Source organism: Staurois parvus, unplaced genomic scaffold, assembly GCF_062004578.1.
Source record: "Staurois parvus isolate SC_StPar_1 unplaced genomic scaffold, SC_StPar_1.0 ptg000149l, whole genome shotgun sequence".
Taxonomy (NCBI): Eukaryota; Metazoa; Chordata; class Amphibia; order Anura; family Ranidae; genus Staurois; species Staurois parvus.
In genome coordinates, this window is record NW_028317945.1 from 1,661,816 (window position 1) to 1,680,746 (window position 18,931).

At 40.6% G+C, this 18,931-nt stretch overlaps 1 protein-coding gene across 1 annotated transcript in view; it reads left to right on the plus strand.

Moving 5' to 3' along the window:
• Positions 1-17,893, plus strand: part of ZC3H7B (zinc finger CCCH-type containing 7B) — a 315,279-nt gene extending 297,386 nt beyond the window's left edge. Inside the window, exons 21-23 of the mRNA XM_089674226.1 lie at positions 3,329-3,465; positions 3,573-3,736; positions 17,232-17,893. Coding sequence (XP_089530352.1) covers positions 3,329-3,465; positions 3,573-3,736; positions 17,232-17,460 — 530 coding nt within the window. The 3' untranslated portion in view covers positions 17,461-17,893. The remainder of the gene's footprint in view (positions 1-3,328; positions 3,466-3,572; positions 3,737-17,231) is intronic.
• The last annotated feature ends 1,038 nt before the right edge of the window (positions 17,894-18,931 follow it).

Sequence of the window (18,931 nt, forward strand, 5' to 3'; positions counted from 1 at the left end):
CTCCCTGCTGACCTGGTTGAACGGTTGCAGACACAATTTCCCTACCGTTGGGCATCCCATTCCCTGGCTTATCTTGGCGTTACACTTACTTCCTCCTACTCTGCCTTATTTTCGGCCAATTATTACCCATTATTGCGCTCTGTTACTTCCCTGCTCCATTCTTGGCAGTTTCCTTCTTTATCATGGATTGGCCAGATACATGCTGTCAAGATGACTATCTTGCCGAAGATCCTGTACTTTTTCCGTACTCTCCCTATGCATGTTCCTGCGTCTTTTCTTTGTGTACTACAGAGCAGGATTCTCAGTTTTATTTGGGCTTCCACACGTTTCTAGATTCTACTTGGCAGCTCAAATTTCCCAGTTGTCTATACTTCATGCCACGACAGATATCCAGCTATGGGTACTCTTAGAATTACCCAACTGTGCTCTGCTTTCCTTAACTACATTGGTTTGGGTCTCACCTAAGTTGCGCCCTCGGATTTGAGCCCTATCATGCTTCACAGTTTACGAACCTGGGATTCTGTAAAATTTTCGGCTAATTTGATTTAGTCATTTTTACCTCTTTTGCCGATTACGCATAATCCCTTATTTCCACCAGGCCTAGCACATCCCCCTTCTTTCTCTTGGTGGACCTCCCATGGCTTTGTTATTGTACATGATTTTCTGACCGCTCGTACGTTTCCATCATGGGAGTCTCTTCGAGAATCTAGGGGGGGTCACGCCACGGGAATGTTATTGGTTATTTGCAATTGCGCCACTGGGTCCTATCCCTCCGTCGTACCTCTATATACCCTTACTGCAAAATGCCCTTTGAGCACATTTGTCAGCATTCTCCAGGGTCCCCTGGTCTCATTTCTGTAATTTATGCCTCCCTTAACAGTAGGTTCTCCTCACCACCCCTGTCTTATGTCTCTCAATGGGAGCAAGATCTGGGTGTCTCGATTACAGTGGGGGATTGGCATAGGGCCTGGGGGATGATGGCAAAATGTTCATTCAATACAGTCACTCTTGAGGCAGCCTACAAAGTTCTACTGCGATGATACTGGGTCCCGGCTCGGACTGCTCACTTTAATCCGACTAGCAGAGATAGATGTTTCCGGAACTGTGGTCTACGCGGGGACATCTTGCACATTTGGAGGTCGTGCCCGCGATTGATAGGCTTTTGGTCTAGGGTTTTTGATTTGATACAAACGATGTTTCATATTACAGTCTGTAGGGATACAAAGGTGGCCCTCCTGCATTGCCCAGTTTTGGGTCTGTCTAGGTCTCAGCAGAAATTGGCATCCTACCTATTTATTTCGGCCAAACGTGCTATAGCTCAAGCTTGGACAACCCCTTCGGTTATCTTCCAGGGGCTGAAGACCCGGATGAATGCTATGTTGTTCAATGAACAGATGTCTAGCATTCTTCATGGTTCTCATCTGAGATTCCTTAATGTTTGGGAACCTTGGATACATTATTCCTTGCCATCCCTGCCTCCTACTAGTTATGGCCTCCTATAGTCGTTGCCTATGTTAGCCCTGGATCTGTGATCCTTCTAGTTTCCCTTCTTTCATGTTTTCTTTCTGATTTTCCTTTTTGTTTTGTTTTTTTTTTCTTTCCTTTTTTCTAACCTTTTTTCTTTCCTTTTCTTTCCGATATTATGTTGGATTGCTGCTGCTATTTGGTTCGGCTTTTTGCCGTACCTTCTTGACGACATTGGATATTTTGTTATTTGACAAATACAAGTCAGCAGGATGTCTCTGTTTATGTGTTATTGTTCTGCTGTGCCCCTGCGTGAGCGTATTTTGAGTGTGTTGTATTCTTCAAACAAAACTTTCTTAATAAAATATTGAAACAGAAAATTATAAATCCAACAAGGGTGACCCAAGACTCTTGAGCAGTTAGAATCCTATATCAGGCAAGAATGGGACAACATTCCTCTCCCAAAACTCCAGCAACTTCAAGTTTCCAGATTTCATAGAGTGTTGTTAAAAGCACTGTGCACTGTGGTAAACATGGTCCTGTCCCAACTTTATCGAGACATGTTGCACCAATTTCAAAAATTACCTTATTGTTTCTTAAAATTGTCTATTTTCTGATTTTATTGTAAATAAAATGGGTTTACAGATTTACAAATATACAGAAATCCCCCTGCGCTCCACAGAACCTAGTGAGTTAGCTGCTATCACCTAATTCTCTATACCGCAAGATATGTAAAACAAAAATAATATAAGTGGTGAAGCGCTCAACTTAAATAATCAAAAACTAGTGCAATATCCCCATATATAAATATCACATCCCTAGTGGTATAATGATACCCAAATGATAACTCTTAAGCTATGCAGATATACAAATAATAATAATATAAATAATAATGAATGAAAAACGAGTGCAATATCTTCATATATACATAATATATCCCTGGTGATATAGTGATAAACAACTAATATCTCTTAGACTGTGCAAAAGTGATACTAAAATACAATTAATAATACCAATTTACATGAAATATTAATTACAATAAATTAAATAGTGATGCCACACTGTGCAAAATTATAGAAAAGTGTTCAAATAATGTCACTCCATGCTACAATAGTGCTCTTCGTGAAAATCTTGACGTGACTCCCCTCAATAGCAGAAATGCCCCCTCACCTTCCACATTCGACCCTTGCGGGTCACAGAGCTTTTTATATATATATCTCTGCCAGATATTAATCTCCTCCACTGCCTCCACCGACCTTGATCCTCCTCCAGGCAGTAACACTCCAATAACTCCCCTCATACAACGAATTCAAGCATCAGGGCAGGCCAGAGAGCTTCCTTCGTGTCCCAGGAGAGCTTGCTTGCACCTAGTCTGCTGCAGTCAATTAAAGCTGCCTGGACAAAGAGCCTCAGCTGCGCTCAGCATTGAGATGATTCATCCACTAAGATTAGCTCCTGTTTTTATTTTGTTTTTTTGCTTTTGTTTTTTAATTCGTTCTCCCCTTCCTCTTTTTTTTTGTTATTTTATCATTTGGCCATTCTGGAAACAAAGGATAACCTCGTCTACTCCTTCCATAGGCAAATCATTTTCCTCATAGGAACAGAGCTCCCTACCCTCATTTGTTCTCTTTTCCACTGCTTGCTACAACTGAGCAGGTGTGAGGGGTTATAGCCTCTAGGAGCTTTAGTTTCTATCAATATAGTGTCCATTTTTCTTGTAGTCAACCCACCAGTATAACACAGAGTTTTAGGCAGTGTCCAATAATACAGAAAAGGATTTTACAATGAATACAAAAATCCAAGCATTTCTAGTGAAATTCTGTTCACTCTATTTGTGAATCATGGTTTTACTCTTTCTTGTCAGTGCTGGATCTGCAGCAGCTTTTTGACATGTGCAATAAGAGCAACAGCACAGCAGAGAAACCTGGGAAGCCAACAGTAGGACCCCAGAAGGATACAGAGAAACAGATTCTGATGCCAACGGATTATGCAGATCTTATGGTAAAATGTTCCTCTCTTTCAACTGCTTTTAGGTTGTTGGCAAAAAAAACCCAAATTTTTCTATAGGTTGTGTCCTGTTTAACATGTTTTTCAATGTTCCTTTTAAGGCTGGCTTCCACTGCTATCTCTGTGGAAAGAACAGTAATAGCGAGAAGCAGTGGCGGAAACACATTCAATCAGACAAGCATAAGGACCGTGTGTTCACCCTGGAAAGTGAAGACAGTTCCTGGAAGTATCGCTTCCCAGCAGGGGAGTTCAAGTTGTGTGAGAGGTAAGTGTGCAGGTAATGTTTTATAAGCGGAATTTGTATAAATAAGCCTACCCCAAATCTTTGATTGTGTAGTTTACTTTCCTCCTGGGTAGTTTATTTGAGGAAGATTCAGTGAGATGGCTAGTGGCCACTGTTGGGCTCTTGGATCTTTTTGCGAGAAGATAAAGATCACCAAACAAGTGAGTACAGGTGTAATTATCGTCCAGTGTCTGCCTAAAAGGAAGCAAGTTTTGGCTATTTTGATGTAGTATCAGGATGCTCTTCTTAAGGGCAATGAATTAAGTTAATTAAATCCTCACTACAGAAGATCAGCACTTTGGGAATTCGATTTGCCGGAATGCTGAAAACTTGTTCCAGTTGCTGAATTTACAACTGCCCAAAATGCCCAGCTGATTGGCGAAAAGCAAAGGTAGCACTAATATTCAAAAAATGACCTAGAAGCATACCTGGAAACTACAGGCCAATCAACCTAACTTCAATAGAATGTAAACAATTTGAAGGAATGATAAGGGACCATATCTGAGAATTTACTGATGAGAATAGTATCATTAGTAGTAACCAACATGGATTTATGAAAGACCGTTTTTGCTAGACCAGCCTTTTAATGTTCTAGGAGGAGGTAGGCTGCAATTTGGAAGGTCTGTGGACATAGTGTATCTAGATTATGCTAAGGTGTTTGATACAGTACCCCATAAAAAATGCTTAATTTACAAATTGCTGAGATTGTACCTGGACAGAAAATGTTTGGAGCCTGTCCAGAGGGTGGTGAGTAATGGCATGGCCTAGAGATGAGTCCCCCCCCCCCCGCATTACGTCGGGCTCCCCAGAGTCCCCCCCCCCCCGCATTACGTCGGGCTCCCCAGAGTCCCGTCCCCCCCGCATTACGTCGGGCTCCCCAGAGTCCCCCCTGCATCACATCAGGGTCCCCAGCATCTTTCTTGCTTTAGGTCAGGGTCTCTAGTATCTCCCTGCATTGCATCAGGCTTCCTAGAATACCCCCAGATTACATCAGGGTCCCCAAAGTTGCATCAACAAATTATATCTGGGTCCATTCCTCCTGAGTGCAGGACATGTAGGAACTAGGAGGCAAGGCATTAGGACACGGCAGGTCTGCAGGAAGAAGGTCTGTCGTCTTCCTGCTCTGAATGTGGGGCCTGGGGGTGGGGTCAGCACATGATTGGTTGCTAGGATACCTAGCGGCCCTAGCAACTTACCAAGATACTTTTCAGCAGTTGGTTTGAAAGACGGGATATTTCAACCACTGCTCTTTTAGCCGGTGCAGTCAGCGATACTGATGGTTTGCATCCCCGCTCGTGTGCCATTGTAAATGCAGCTATGTGCCATGTCTGGCACGCATGATGGGGATTGCCAACTCCTGAACTAGATGGATTTGTGTCTTTTCTTCAATGTAACTATGTAACAATGTAATTTCTCTGCAGCTCATTGCACCGCACCTCTGGGCTACAATGCAGTGTTAGCAGGCACATAGAAAACAGTTGTTTTCTATGTGCACCATCATTAACTGGCATTTTTCCAGTGCAGAAAAATGTCAGTTACTGCACTATGTGTAAACAGAATGTAAGGATGCTCCTCCACAACATAGCTTGATGTCATCTGCAAACACTGAAATGGCACTATTAATACGCAACTCCTATACCATTTATATATGGGTTAAAAAGTCAGAGTCTCAACACTGAACCTTGAGCTACACCATTAACTACTTCAGCCCTGGAAGGTGTTCCAGATCAGGCCATTTTTTGCTATTGGGTGCTACGTTATCTCAACTGGTAATTGAGCTGTCATGCAACACTGCACCCAGACAACATTTTACACACACACACACACACACACACACACACACACACACACACACACACACACACATTCTATGGGGTTGAGGTCAGGTCTCTGTGCAGGCCAGTGAACTTCCTCCACGCCAAACTCGCTCATCCATGTCTTTATGGGCCTTGCTTTGTGCACTGGAGCGCAGTCATGTTGGAACAGGAAGGAGCTATCCCCAAACTGTTCCCACAAAGTTCGGAGCATGAATTTGTCCAAAATGTCTTGGTATGCTGACGCCTTAAGAGTTTGCTTCACTGGAACTAAGGGGACAAGCCCAACCCCTGAAAAACAACCCCACACCATAATCCCCCCTCCACCAAACTTTACAATTGGCACAATGCAGTCAAGTACTGCAAAGTACTTGAGATTGTGGATTTGGGGCTTTCATGAGCTGTAAGCCATAATCATCACAATTATGACAAATCATGGCTTGAAGTATCTTGTATCTAATGAGTCTATCTCGTATATTAGTTTCACCTTTTAATTTGCATTACTGAAATAAATGAATGTTTGCATGATATTCTAATTTTTCAAGGTTCACCTGTATGTGTAATTACACCACAAAATACATTCTGCTGGAACCGAAAAGCAATGACCACCATCAGGCTTTCAAAGGACTTAATTTCCTCATTTAACTTCCTCAGTATCTATCAGGGTTTTGCAGGCCCTGAAATGCCAGAATAGAACACCCCCCCCCCCTCCCCCCGTAGGAAAGTAGTCTCCCCAAGCTCATTCAGAGTATGAATAATTAATCAATACTCTCTGAATACAGTGCTTTAGCCAGTTTTCTGTCCATTTACAAACTGAATTTCCCAAGTATGTAGACTTTAACTTACAAATTAGCCGTGTGTGGGGAACTGTGTGAGATGCTTTTGCACAATTTAAGTAAACTACAGTGCATCTAGAAAGTATTCATAGCGCTTAACTTTTGCCACATTTTGTTATGTTACAGCCTTATTCCAAAATGGATTAAATTCATTTTTTTTCCTCAACATTTTACAAACAATACCCCATAACGACAATGTGAAAGAAGTTCATTTTTAAATCTTTGCAATTTATTAAAAATCAAAAACTAAAAACACCACATGTACATAAGTATCCACAGCGTTTGCTCAATACTTTGTTGAAGCACCTTTAGCACCAATTATAGTGTCAAGTTGTTGTGAGTATGATGCTACAAGCTTGGCACACCTATTTTTGGGCAATTTCTCCCATTCTTCTTTGCAGTACCTCTCAAGCTCCATCAGGTTGGATGGGGAGCGTTGGTGCACAGCCATTTTCAGATCTCTCCAGAGATGTTCACTCCGGTTCAAGTCTGGGCTCTGGCTGGGCCAGTCCAGGACATTCACAGAATTGGCCCAGTTACAATATGCCTGACAACACCTTGACATGCCTAAGCAAGCCTTTTTGTGTCATTGATGCAGTAAAGGCTTCTTTCTGGCACCTCGACCATGCAGCTCATTTTTGTTCAAGTTTCATCATATTGTGCTCCTTCAAAACAACCACACTGTCTTTTTTCCAGAGCAGCCTGTATTTTTCTTGTTGTTACCTATGGGTTTCCCTTTGTATCATGAACAATTCCTCTGGCAGTTGTGGCTGCAATCTTTCTTGGTCTACCTGTACTTGCCTTGGTATCAAGAGATCCCCGAACTTTCCACTTCTTAATAGGTTATTTAACAGTACTGATTGGCATTTTCATATTCAAGGCTTGGGACATCTTTTTATGACCTTTTCCATCTTTATGAAGTTCCATTACCTTGTTACGCAGGACTTTTGACAGTTATTTTCTGATCCCCATGGCCCTAGTCAGTGCTTCCACATAAGAGCTAACAAACCCATTGACTATTTATACACTGACACTAATTGCAATTTAAAAAGCCACAGATGTGGGACATTAACCTCTAATTGGCATTTTAACCCATGTGTGTCACCTTGTGTGTCTGTACCAAGGCCAAACATTATAGGGTATGTAAACTTTTGATCATGGCCATTTGGGTGATTTCTGTTGTTATGATTTAAAAAGGAGCCAAACAACTATTTGACACCAAATGGCTTCATATGATCATCATCCTTCAATAAAAGAGCATTTTTTTGGTCATATTTTCAATATCAATGCCAAAATTTCACAATTTCTGCCAGGGTATGCAAACGTTTGAGCATAACTATATGTACATGTGTTTTTTTTTTTTAAATTTTTTTTTTTTAATAAATTGCAAAGATTTCAAAACAAACTTCTTTCACATTGTCATTTTGGGGTATTGTTTGTAGAATGTTGAGGAAAAAAAATGAATTTAATCCATTTTGTATTTCAATGATTTTATTCACTTGTTTGAAACAATTTAACAAAGGAAAACTAGAGCAAAAGACACGCCCGCGTAGGGTCTATTAATGGCACATAAAAAATAAAGAGAACAGTGCTGTAACACCAACAATGTGAAAGGCGTGCCCACATAAAGGTCATTAAAGGCACATAAAATACAAAAAGAGTGATATAACACCAACAAGATACCAGTCAAAGGCAAGTATCTACCGCCTCACAGATTCAAACAGAAAAGAAAGAAGAAAAAGGAGTAAAGAAGGAAGAAGAAAACAGAATTTAATCTATTTTGGAATAAGGCTGTAACATAACAAAATGTGGCAAAAGTTAAGCACTGTGAATACTTTCTGGATGCACTGTATATCCCCATTATGGCTCCCTCATTTTCCTTTGTAAACACAGAGCTAAAGAAAGTATTTAATAAATTTGTCTTTTCTTTGTCCCCATTTACCAACTCTAAATTATCTTGTGAAAGCCTCTATGCTCAGACGTGACCTTTTTACTATTGTTTTACTATAGTTGAAGAATTTTTGGGGGTTTGTCCTTCTTGCTTTTTATGCATGTGGTTATGTACATTTCAACTTGATCTCATTGAACACTGTAAACAAAACCTTTACATCAAGTGGTATGGAGACAAAAAACAAGCCTAAAGTGCCAGCTGCTAGCTGAATAGAAGAAAACTACATAATATTCTTGGGCCTTTTTTTTCTTTTTAAAGTTTTATATTTACATTTTTTTAGTGCTTACCAGAATAAGTAGAGAAAATAGAATGTATACAAAAACATTATACAATGTTTTTCTGGAAGAACCTTTTGACACTTTTTCTAGAAATCATGCTTCTTTAGAGAGTTGAAAGTAGATTACATTTATGCTTATTAGATTTGCAAGATTAAAAATATTCTGCTTTTCAAAAAAATTTTGTCAAACAACTTTAAAATATATATTGTGCAGTACAGGACACGGGAATCGATTCATAGACCATGGGTTCTATGCCGCTACCTACAGATGATTGAACATTGGGAAAAATAACTCCTGTCACTCTGTAAGGCTCCATTTTCCTTGAAGAAGAATTTCCTATTTTTTTTTTTTCCACCAAATTAATTTACCTCCCTCGACTAACAGATCTACAAAGATTTGACTGCTTACTGCCTACATGGCTTACTTGCAGTTCCAGATCGGTAACCTCTAGTATTCCTTGGCAACTGTACCCATACCCAGCGCCTAAAGTTGTGATGGCCTTTAATATTTGGAACATGCAGTCGGCACTCACCTTGACAATGAGTGCAGTTAGCCACAGGGTGCTATACAGGTCAAGGGCTGTGGCCCATTTATATGGCACCCAGACCCTGAAGACCCCTTGAAGCCCACTATTATAGCATTTACCGATTTGAATTTGGCATTTAAACTAACCGATCTGTAATTACTTGGTAAAGACCTTGATCCCTTTTTAAACATGGACACCACATTGGCTTTGTGTCAGTCATGTTGTACCAAACCAGTCATTAAAGAGTCTCTAAACATTTGAAAGTAATATCAGAGCTTGACTCTAAGGACACAGTGTTGTATATTGCTTGGTTCCGGTGCTTTATTCATCTTTATATTGTTTGGACCATTCGAACCATTGTGGTTCTTTTGAGGCTACAGTTGCAAGAAAAAGTATGTGAGCCCCTTGGGATTATGTGGAGTTTTGCATGAATTGGGCATAAAATGTGCTCTGAACGTCATCTAAGTCACAACAATAGAAGAACACAGTCTGCTGAACATAATACTACACAAACATTAGATGTTGCCATGGTTTAATTGCACATAACATGTAAACATTCACAGTGCAGGGAGGAAAAAGTATGTGAGGCCCTAGCTTAATGACTTCTCCCAGAGCTAATTGGAGCCAGGAGTGAGCCAACCTTGACTCCAATCAGTGTGATGATATTGGATGTGTTGCTGACAGCTGTCCTGCCCTTAAAAAACACACACCTGTTTTGGGTTTACTGGTTTCAAGAAGCACTGTCTGATGTGAACCATGCCTTGCAGAAAAGAGCTCTCAGAAGACCTACGATCAAGAATTGTTGACTTGCATGAAGCTGGAAAGGGTTACAAAAATATCTCCAAAAGCCTTGATGTTCATGTGTCCACGGTAAGACAGACTGTCTACAAATGGAGAAAGTTTAGCACTGTTGCTACTCTCCCTAGGTGTGGTCGTCCTGTAAAAATGACTGCAAGAGCACAGCGCAGAATGCTGCATGAGGTAAAGAAGAATCCGAGAGTGTCAGCTAAAGACCTACAGAAATCTCTGGCACATGCTAACATTTTTGTTGACACATCTACAATAAGGAAAACTTTAAACAAGAATGGAGTACATGGGAGGACACCACGGAGGAAGCCATTGCTGTCCAAAAAGAATATTGCAGCACGTTTGAAGTTTGCAAAAGAGCACCTGGATGTTCCACAGCACTACTGGCAAAATATACTGTGGACAGATGAAACCAAGATTGAGTTGTTTGGGAAGAACACACAACACTATGTGTGGAGAAAAAAAGGCACAGCACACCAACATCAAAACCTCATCCCCACTGTAAAACATGGCGGAGGGAGCATCATGGTTTTGGGCTGCTTTGCTGCCTCAGGGCCTGGACGGATTGTTGTCATTGATGGGAAAATGAATTCCAGAATTTATCAAGACATTTTGCAGGAAAACGTATGACCATCTGTCCACCAACTGAATCTCTGCAGAGGATGGGTGATGCAACAGGACAATGACCCAAAGCATACAAGTAATTCAACAAAACAATGGCTGCAACAGCACAAAATACACCTTTTGGAGTGGCCCAGTCAGAGTCCTGACCTCAACCCGATTGAAATGCTGTGGCATGACCTTAAGAGAGCGATTCACACAAGACATCCCAAGAATATTGCTACACTGAAACAGTTTTGTAAAGAGGAGTGGTCCAAAATTACTCCAGATCGTTGTGCAGGTCTGATCTGCAACTACAGGAAACGTTTGGTTGAGGTTATTGCTGCCAAAGGAGGGTCAACCAGTTATTAAGTCCAAAGGTTCACATACTTTTTCCTCCCTGCACTGTGAATGTTTACATGTTATGTGCAATTAAACCATGGCAACATCTAATGTTTGTGTAGTATTCTGTTCAGCAGACTGTGTTCTTCTATTGTTGTGACTTAGATGACGTTCAGAGCACATTTTATGCCCAATTCATGCAAAACTCCACATAATCCCAAGGGGTTCACATACTTTTTCTTGCAACTGTATGTTAGTACTATCCTCATTATGTATGTAAGTTTCCCCATTTTAATTTGTATAAAGAGAGCTGCAAAAGGTATTTAATAAGTATGCCTTCTCTTTGTCCCCAGTCTCCAACTCTATTATCTTGTAAAGGGCCTACATGCTTAGACTTGACCTTTTAATCATTGATTTAATTGTGGGGGGTTTGTCCTACTCTTTTGCAACCTGTTATTTTGTTCTGAACTTTTGCAGTCTTGATTTTCTTTTTACATATTCTGGTATATTCTTTGTAACTTTCAAATGAGTATACGTTGTGTGCACAATTATTAGGCAAGTGAGTATTTGGACCAAATCATAATTTGTTTGCATATTGTCCAACTCTAAGCTGTATAAACTTGAATGCTTATTGGATTTAAAGTGTTACTAAACCCACAACAGTAAATCAGTGTGTATATGCCGAAAAGCATGCATTATACTCACAGTGGAATCTAAGAGGACAATCTTCCACATTGTGTAAAAAGGCTGTTTGATCCTGACTTCTCTGATCCTCCCCTTCTACTGTCCGCAATCCATCTGCTGATAGTACAGAGTGCTAGGAGTTACTCTGTACTTGCTAATTTTAGTGTGTATTACTAGAGAGTTTTTTTTTTGTTTTTCTTTTGGCGGCTGCATGTGATCAACACAGGGCCAATCAGCACTGTCCAGAGGATCAGGGGCTATGCAGCCTCATAGGACAGTCAGGGGAGAATGAAAACTCCTTCTACAAGTTTTAACCAATGCTCAGCTGGAGACTGATAGCAGTCACATTAACAGTTTACAGTATATTTACTAAATAAATAGGTGATGTGTATTTGTGCAATGAGGGAGGGTGTGGCCTAAGCAGATCCAACACCCTATATCAAGGTGTGAATAATTATTTGCCAGCTTTTTTTGCTTAAACAAAATGGGCCAAAAAAGATTTAACTGACTGAAAAGTCAAAAATTGCAAAAAGTCTTTTAGATTGATGCAGTACTCTTGAAAATGCTAAGATATTGGGATGCGATCACAGAACCATGAAATGTTTTGTTGCAAATAGTCAATAGAGTTGCAAGAAACATGTTGGAAAAAAAAGACGCAAATTAACTGCCAAATATTTGAGAAGAATCAAACGTGAAGATACCAGGAACCCATTGTCCTCCAGTGCTGTCATATTCCAGAACTGCAACTTACCTGGAGTGTCCAGAAGTACATGGTGTCCAGTGCTCAAAAGGCCAAGGTAGGGAAGGCTGAAAACATAACATACATAAGTATGTATTTCAACATAAGTTGAAACATCAAGACTGGGCCAAGAAATATCTGAAGACCTATTTTTCAGAAGTTTTATGGACTGATAAGGTGAGAGTGACTCGACAAACCAGATGGATGGGCCTGTGGCTGGATCAGTAACAGGCACAGAGCTCCACTTCAACTCAGACGCCATAAGGTGGAGGTGGGGTACTGGTATGTGCTAGTATTATTGAAGATGAGTTAGTTGGACATTTTTGGGTTGAAGATGGGCTCAATATCAACTACCAAACCGACCGCCATTTTGTAGAAGACCCTTTTTTCAAGCAGAGGTACAGGAAAACGTCTGCATCTTTCAAGAACTCGATGATATTTATGCAGGATAATGTTTCATCACATGCATTGAAGTACTCCACTGGCTAGCGAGTAAAGGCCTTAAAAATGAAAGAATGACATGGGCCCCCTTCCTCACCTGATCTAAACCATATTGAAAACTTGTAGGCCTTTCTTAAATGGGAGATTTACAGTGAAGGAAAACGGTACACTTCTCTGAACAGTGTCTGGGAGGCTGTGGTTGCTGCTGCACAAAAAGTTGATTGTTAACAGATCGAGAAACTGACAGACTCCCTGAATGGAAGGCTTATGATTATTATTGAAAATAAGGGTTGCTATATTGGTCCCGGTTTTTTTTATTTCTAAATAAACAAGTAAATAAAGGGCGTTTCAAATCACTGCGGAATCACTGCGATTCTGCCCGCAGTTTGAAAATGCAGTGCGAAAATGTGAAAACGTGCAATCGCGTTTCACTTCAATGGCACCTGAAAACATGCAGCATTTTTCCACGCAGCAAACGCGCCATAATTGCGCAAACAAAATTGCGGGGTATGCGATGTTCAAAAAAGGTTCCAGAACTATTTTGTTTGCGTGATCGTGGCCCAGAAAAACGTGCTCGATCATGGAAAAAACGCCCCACTTGAAGTGAATGGTACCTGAAAATGTGATAGCATGTTTTCACATTTTTGCACCGCACTTTCAATTTCGGCCGCGATTGGAAACACCTTGGTGTGAAGGGAGCACTAATAGTCGCCCAATAATTGTGCACACATAGATATTCTCCTAAGAAAACCAAAAACTCACTTTTACTTTCTTAAATATTCAGGTTTGAGGTTTCTTAACATTGTGGATTGACCGAGAGCACTGTAGTTGATCAATAATGAAATTAATCCTCAAAAATACAACTTGCCTAATAATTGTGCAGTCAGTGTAGTTCTTAATTTTTTCTATGTTTTTAATCTTTTTAACCTTTTTAATTGTAATGCTCCTGGGAATATATTTTGCAGTGTCGATTTGAAGCATTCCCATTTTTGCTCTTTGATGAGAATATTCCTTCCCTGCCCAAGTCTTGGAAAGCAGCCCTCAGCAGTGGAAAATGTACTCTATTAAAATAGAACTAAGGGCAAAACTTTTTTTTTTTTTCCATTTTGGATAGCGTAAGGGAGGGTTATAACCCCTATAATGTTTATTTTTGTCCTCTTTATCCCACTGGGGAGATTTCCCTTCACTTCATGTCCCACAGCTTAGAATGTGAGAGGAAATCTTTGCAAATAAAATAAATCTGTTGGGGACCCCAAGGTCCCCAGAACTAGTGTCCACATTGGAAGTTTTCCTCTCCTATTACTTTTCTAGGGATAACCCAAATTTTGGGATTTTCTTTTACTTTCACTTTTAATAATGGTAAACAGGACAAATAGAGAGGGTGAATCTCCCTAACGGGGGCACAGACAGCAATAAAAACTGACAGATGATCTATTTCCCCTCACCCCTATCCAAAAACTTAATTTAAAGAAAAAAAAAGTGTCTTTAGTTACACTTTAACCACCTCCCAGCCACGCCACAGCCCAAAGACGGCTACAGCGTAGTCTTCTAGATCTGGGAGGGGTGTCTATAGACATCCTCCCAAAACTCTCCCCAGGGCACACTGTGATCGCTGTCTCCTTTACCTTGTGATCAGCTGTGTCCAATCACATCTGATCACATGTAAACAAACTTACTGGTTATCGGCATTTCCTTTTCTCATGTGATGTCACTGTGTGCGGAAAGGAGAGCCAATAACCAGCAATCCTATGCATCCCATCACTGCAGCATATCAGTGCCACCTTATCTGTGCAGCGTCATAAGTGCCCATCAGTGCAGCCTTATCAGCAAAGAAGAAAAATTACTTATTTGCAAAATTTTATAACAGAAATTAAGAAAAACATTTTTTTCCCATAGTTTGATATTATTTTTTTGTTTAGCAAAAAAACAAAACCAAAACTGGTGATTAAATACCACCAAAAGAAAGCTCTATCTGTTCAAAAAAAAAAAAGAAAAGATAATTTCACATGATTGCAGTGTTGCAAGCCCACGCAGTTGTCATGCAAAGTGCAACAGTGCTGAAAGCTGGAAATTGGCCTGGGCAGGAAAGAGAGGGAGAAAGTGTTTGAAATGGTTAAAACTTAGTTTTTTTATTCTTCCAATATATGCTTGTTTATAGTTTACAATAAATGTAATCATGTTCTGGTTACTGCTACCCTAAATAGTTCATTTTCATGAACTTTAGTAATGAGCACCACACAGTTTGCGATTACCATATTCAGCAGAGCATGGTTTCTGGTTGGGGCTTCTGCAAACTGTACCATACATTTTTTTGTAATTGTTTTATGTTTTATACATTTCCACCATTTTATTGTTCCAGCAGTGCAATTACTGTAGTCAATTTAAGGATAGTTAAAATCTCCCATTTTCGCTGCCATGTTACCCATGCATTGGGCCGCTTATCTTCCACAACCCCTGGGTGGGCGGTGCTGCGGGGGCTGACGCTGCTGAGCCTATGGCATGCCAGGTGGTCAGGAGTGCCTGGAGTACCATTACAGCCTAGGTTTTCTGCTGTGGCATTATTCTTTCTATAGCCGTTGATTCCTGCCTTCATCCACAGGGTTCATCATGTGGTGTCTCCTGTGCACTTCCTGTTTCTCCTGTGGGACCTGACCTTGGTTGTCTCTGTCCTCTAGAAGCCTCTCTTTTCAGGGTGTTTGGGATGTTCTTCTACTGGTGCTATTTTGGCAGGTTGCCTTTTGGTAGACTTCATTCTCTTGTGGTGGGTGTGAGTACTGTCGACCTTATCTTGTATGTTTTTTCCTCTTGGTCTTATGCAGGAATAAAGGGGGGTCCTCCGTTTGAGTCCCTACTCCTTTCCACAGGTGGTGCCGCATTTCCACCTGCTTGTGTACTCTGTCCAGCTGTCCACAACCATTGCATACTGTGGGCATTGAGTTTCTGTCCTTGAATATGATCTGGGCGGGTTATGTATACCTGGCGGGTTATGTATACCTGGCTGCGTCAGCTTCCTTTTTGGAGGTCGGATTTTTTTTTTTTTTTTTTTTTTGCAATGATGGAAGAACCCTGGCTTGGCCTCCTCTGCCACCATTTCTTGTGGGATTTGGCAGATGATTGTTGAGGTTTCTGCCGTTATGGTTGGGCATCGCCCTTCCAAGTTGTTGTACACTCCTCCAAAGCAATGGTGCCTCTGCAAGTTTCGACATACGGTATCTGTGTCTTAGGTGACTACCTAATATTCTGTGCAGACTCCTACTTATGTTTTCTACATTGATATGTTCACATCTTCGGAGGCTTGTTTTGGCCACCTTTTTTGCAGACCTACGCTGAGGGTTGCTTGTTCCCCTTGGAAGGGAGGTTTGTGTGGGTGGTTGGCATGTCTGCTTGATTGCTCCAGTTTTTCTTTGGTTTGCCCACCCCACATTGAGGTACTGCTTTGGGATGTTCCTGTAGTCAAGATTAGAAGAGCTGTGTCCGTCAATGACCGTAAGTGAAATTGGATTTTTGTTACTTACAATAAAATCCCTTTCTGTGCGTTAATTGATGGACACAGCACCCACCCCTCTTGTTGAGGTTTCCTACCTTTCTATACTGTTTTGTGACTGACTGGATTGCCTATAGCAGAGAGGGAGATTATACCAGCTAAGCATGCCCATAGGTGGTAATGTGTTTTTTTTCTGCCTAGTGTCCTACTCCTGTAGGTGGCGATATAACCCTGTGGTCAAGATTAGAAGAGCTGTGTCTGTCAAACTCAGAGAAAGTGATTTTACAGTAAGTAACAAAAATCCCATTATTTCCACCGTCCCAGCCCATGTGAGTCTCGAACTCCTCATTAACACTGGGTGCCCTGTAACAAACTCCAATAATTAACTTTGACATACCCATATACAGGTCTACCCATAATGCCTCAAAACCATCATACCCCTGCATCCAGTTCTCTTTCACAATCATTCATACCCCCTCCATGGCTGCAGTTTGTCGCTTGTTCCAAGCTATGGTGTCTAGTCTGCCCTCCCTTTTCTAGGTCTTGCCCTTAATGCTGGGCAACTCTATCGCCAAATTGTATGGGGAAAGGTTGCAATCACCGTTATCGGGGTTTCTTGGGTAATTTCCCTTGCTTTCCATCTATGGTCCATAGTAGTTTCAGCATTTGCCCATTTGCCTATCTTACTCAGCCTTCTTCATTAACCTTTGGATGTCCTGCAACCCTTCAGGTAATATCCTGGTATAACCCATTGTCTAAAAATGTATTCATGTGTACTGTACTTTACTCCAAGATATGGCATTTTCATGCGTGTCAAAATTTTTCTTTTTTAGCATTGCGTTTGATCGCAAATTCCATATACAGTATATTGTGGAATTATGTTGTTATAAAGTTGTGTTTGCATCTCTTTGGAAAGTGTGGGATAGAACTGAATAGCTTTGTGCAGTTTAATATGTTTCTTTTTCTATTTACCAGGTTTGAGGAGACGCAGAGTTGTCCCAATGAAAACAATTGCCCGTTTGCTCATGGAAGAGATGAATTGGCAGAATGGCATGAACGAAGACAAGTTTTGCAATTAAAAGTTTCCAAAGCTCGTAAAGACAAGCTTCTAGAACCCAGTGACTCGGACTTTGGAAAATATACCTTTCTCATACAAGATTTAGCACATGCGAGTGAAGTGAAAGAAACCTTAGACACACTATGAAGCTATCCATTGCCTCTATAACCTATGGTTTTTGTCATTTGTTTGAAACAAAAATTAGTTTTTTGTGTCTTTCACAGTATGTCCCCTGATTCCAGGGCACATGTTCATCATGTCTATAAACTCCTAATCATTGTATTAGTTATCCCAAGGACAGTATTTCAATCAGAGCGTACATTACATCTAAAGTGTTCCATTGTGTATGTGACTGTGACTTGTGAAATATGATTTTTGTCTTTCATGCCAAAAATAATTTAGCTATTTCCAATTCTGTCTTTTTTTTTTTTTTCCTTTTGTACTTGAAAGTACGTTTAAGCCACACAGGGACAGTACCTACTTAAATATTATGAAAAGAGTGTATTACAGGATTAATGACAGCATAACCGGCAGAACAACTTGTAATGAAATGTCTTTGTAAACTTTTTTTTTTCCCCAATGTGTATTGTCTTCATTCAACAAGTGAATGTACATTTCTTCAGACTTGTTACTAAGTGCAGAGAACACACAGGGGTTTATTTACTAAAGCTGGAGAGTCCAAAATCAGACTCCCTTCTGCATAGAAACCAATCAGCTTCCAGGTTTCATTGCCAAAGCTTCATTGAACAAGCTGAGGTTAGAAGCTGATTGGTTTCTATGCAGAAGCGAGTCTGATTTTGGACTCTCCAGCTTTAGTAAATAAACCCCACAATGTCCATTGACCACAGAACCCATTTTCTTTTCAGCTTTTTACCAGTATACCTGCACTAAACTGCTTTTGACACTATTATTTTTAGTGTTTTATTAAAATTTTAGATGCTTTACACAAAATGCTCCAGTTAAGAGGCTGCACAAATAACAATTTGAAGTAAACAGAGTTTAATTTTTAATTTGTTGTCATAGAGGGACACAGTCATTAAGGTTATACTTATGCCTACAGGAGAATAGGACACAGGCAAACAGTCTACAGGCCAGCTCAGGATAATCCCTCTTCTTATCAGCATGCCTGTTTTTTTGCTACTGGCCTAAAAGGATGTGTTTTTTTTTCTCTTTAATCAACATCTTTTTCTCCATCATTGCTTGTCTTTACAATTCGAGGCTTTCCTCAGGCTAGTTTTGGAGTGATGTGTCTACTGGATGTTGTGGGGCTAGCCTGAAAGTGACTTTCAGGCACTGGGTTCCACATAAGGTTCATCTGAGATGCAGTTTTGGTTATAAGTTAGCCACAGACCACTTTCCAGGTTCAGAGCCGTTGGCATGGCCTTAGTGCTTGCGCTGTTTCTGATGACTTATTCTGAATATTCCAAGCAATCCAAGAACCAGAGCTACCTTGTTGTTTGGACCATGTTTAAATTTCCTTCTATCAGTCTGTTTTTGCTGTGGAAGGGGTCAGTACTCTTTTCTCTTACCATTCAGTGTTGAGAAACTCGCTACTGCTCCTATTTTGCAAAGAGCCATATGGAACTCCATTCTCTAGTCCGTTCCAACTGTCTGCCTG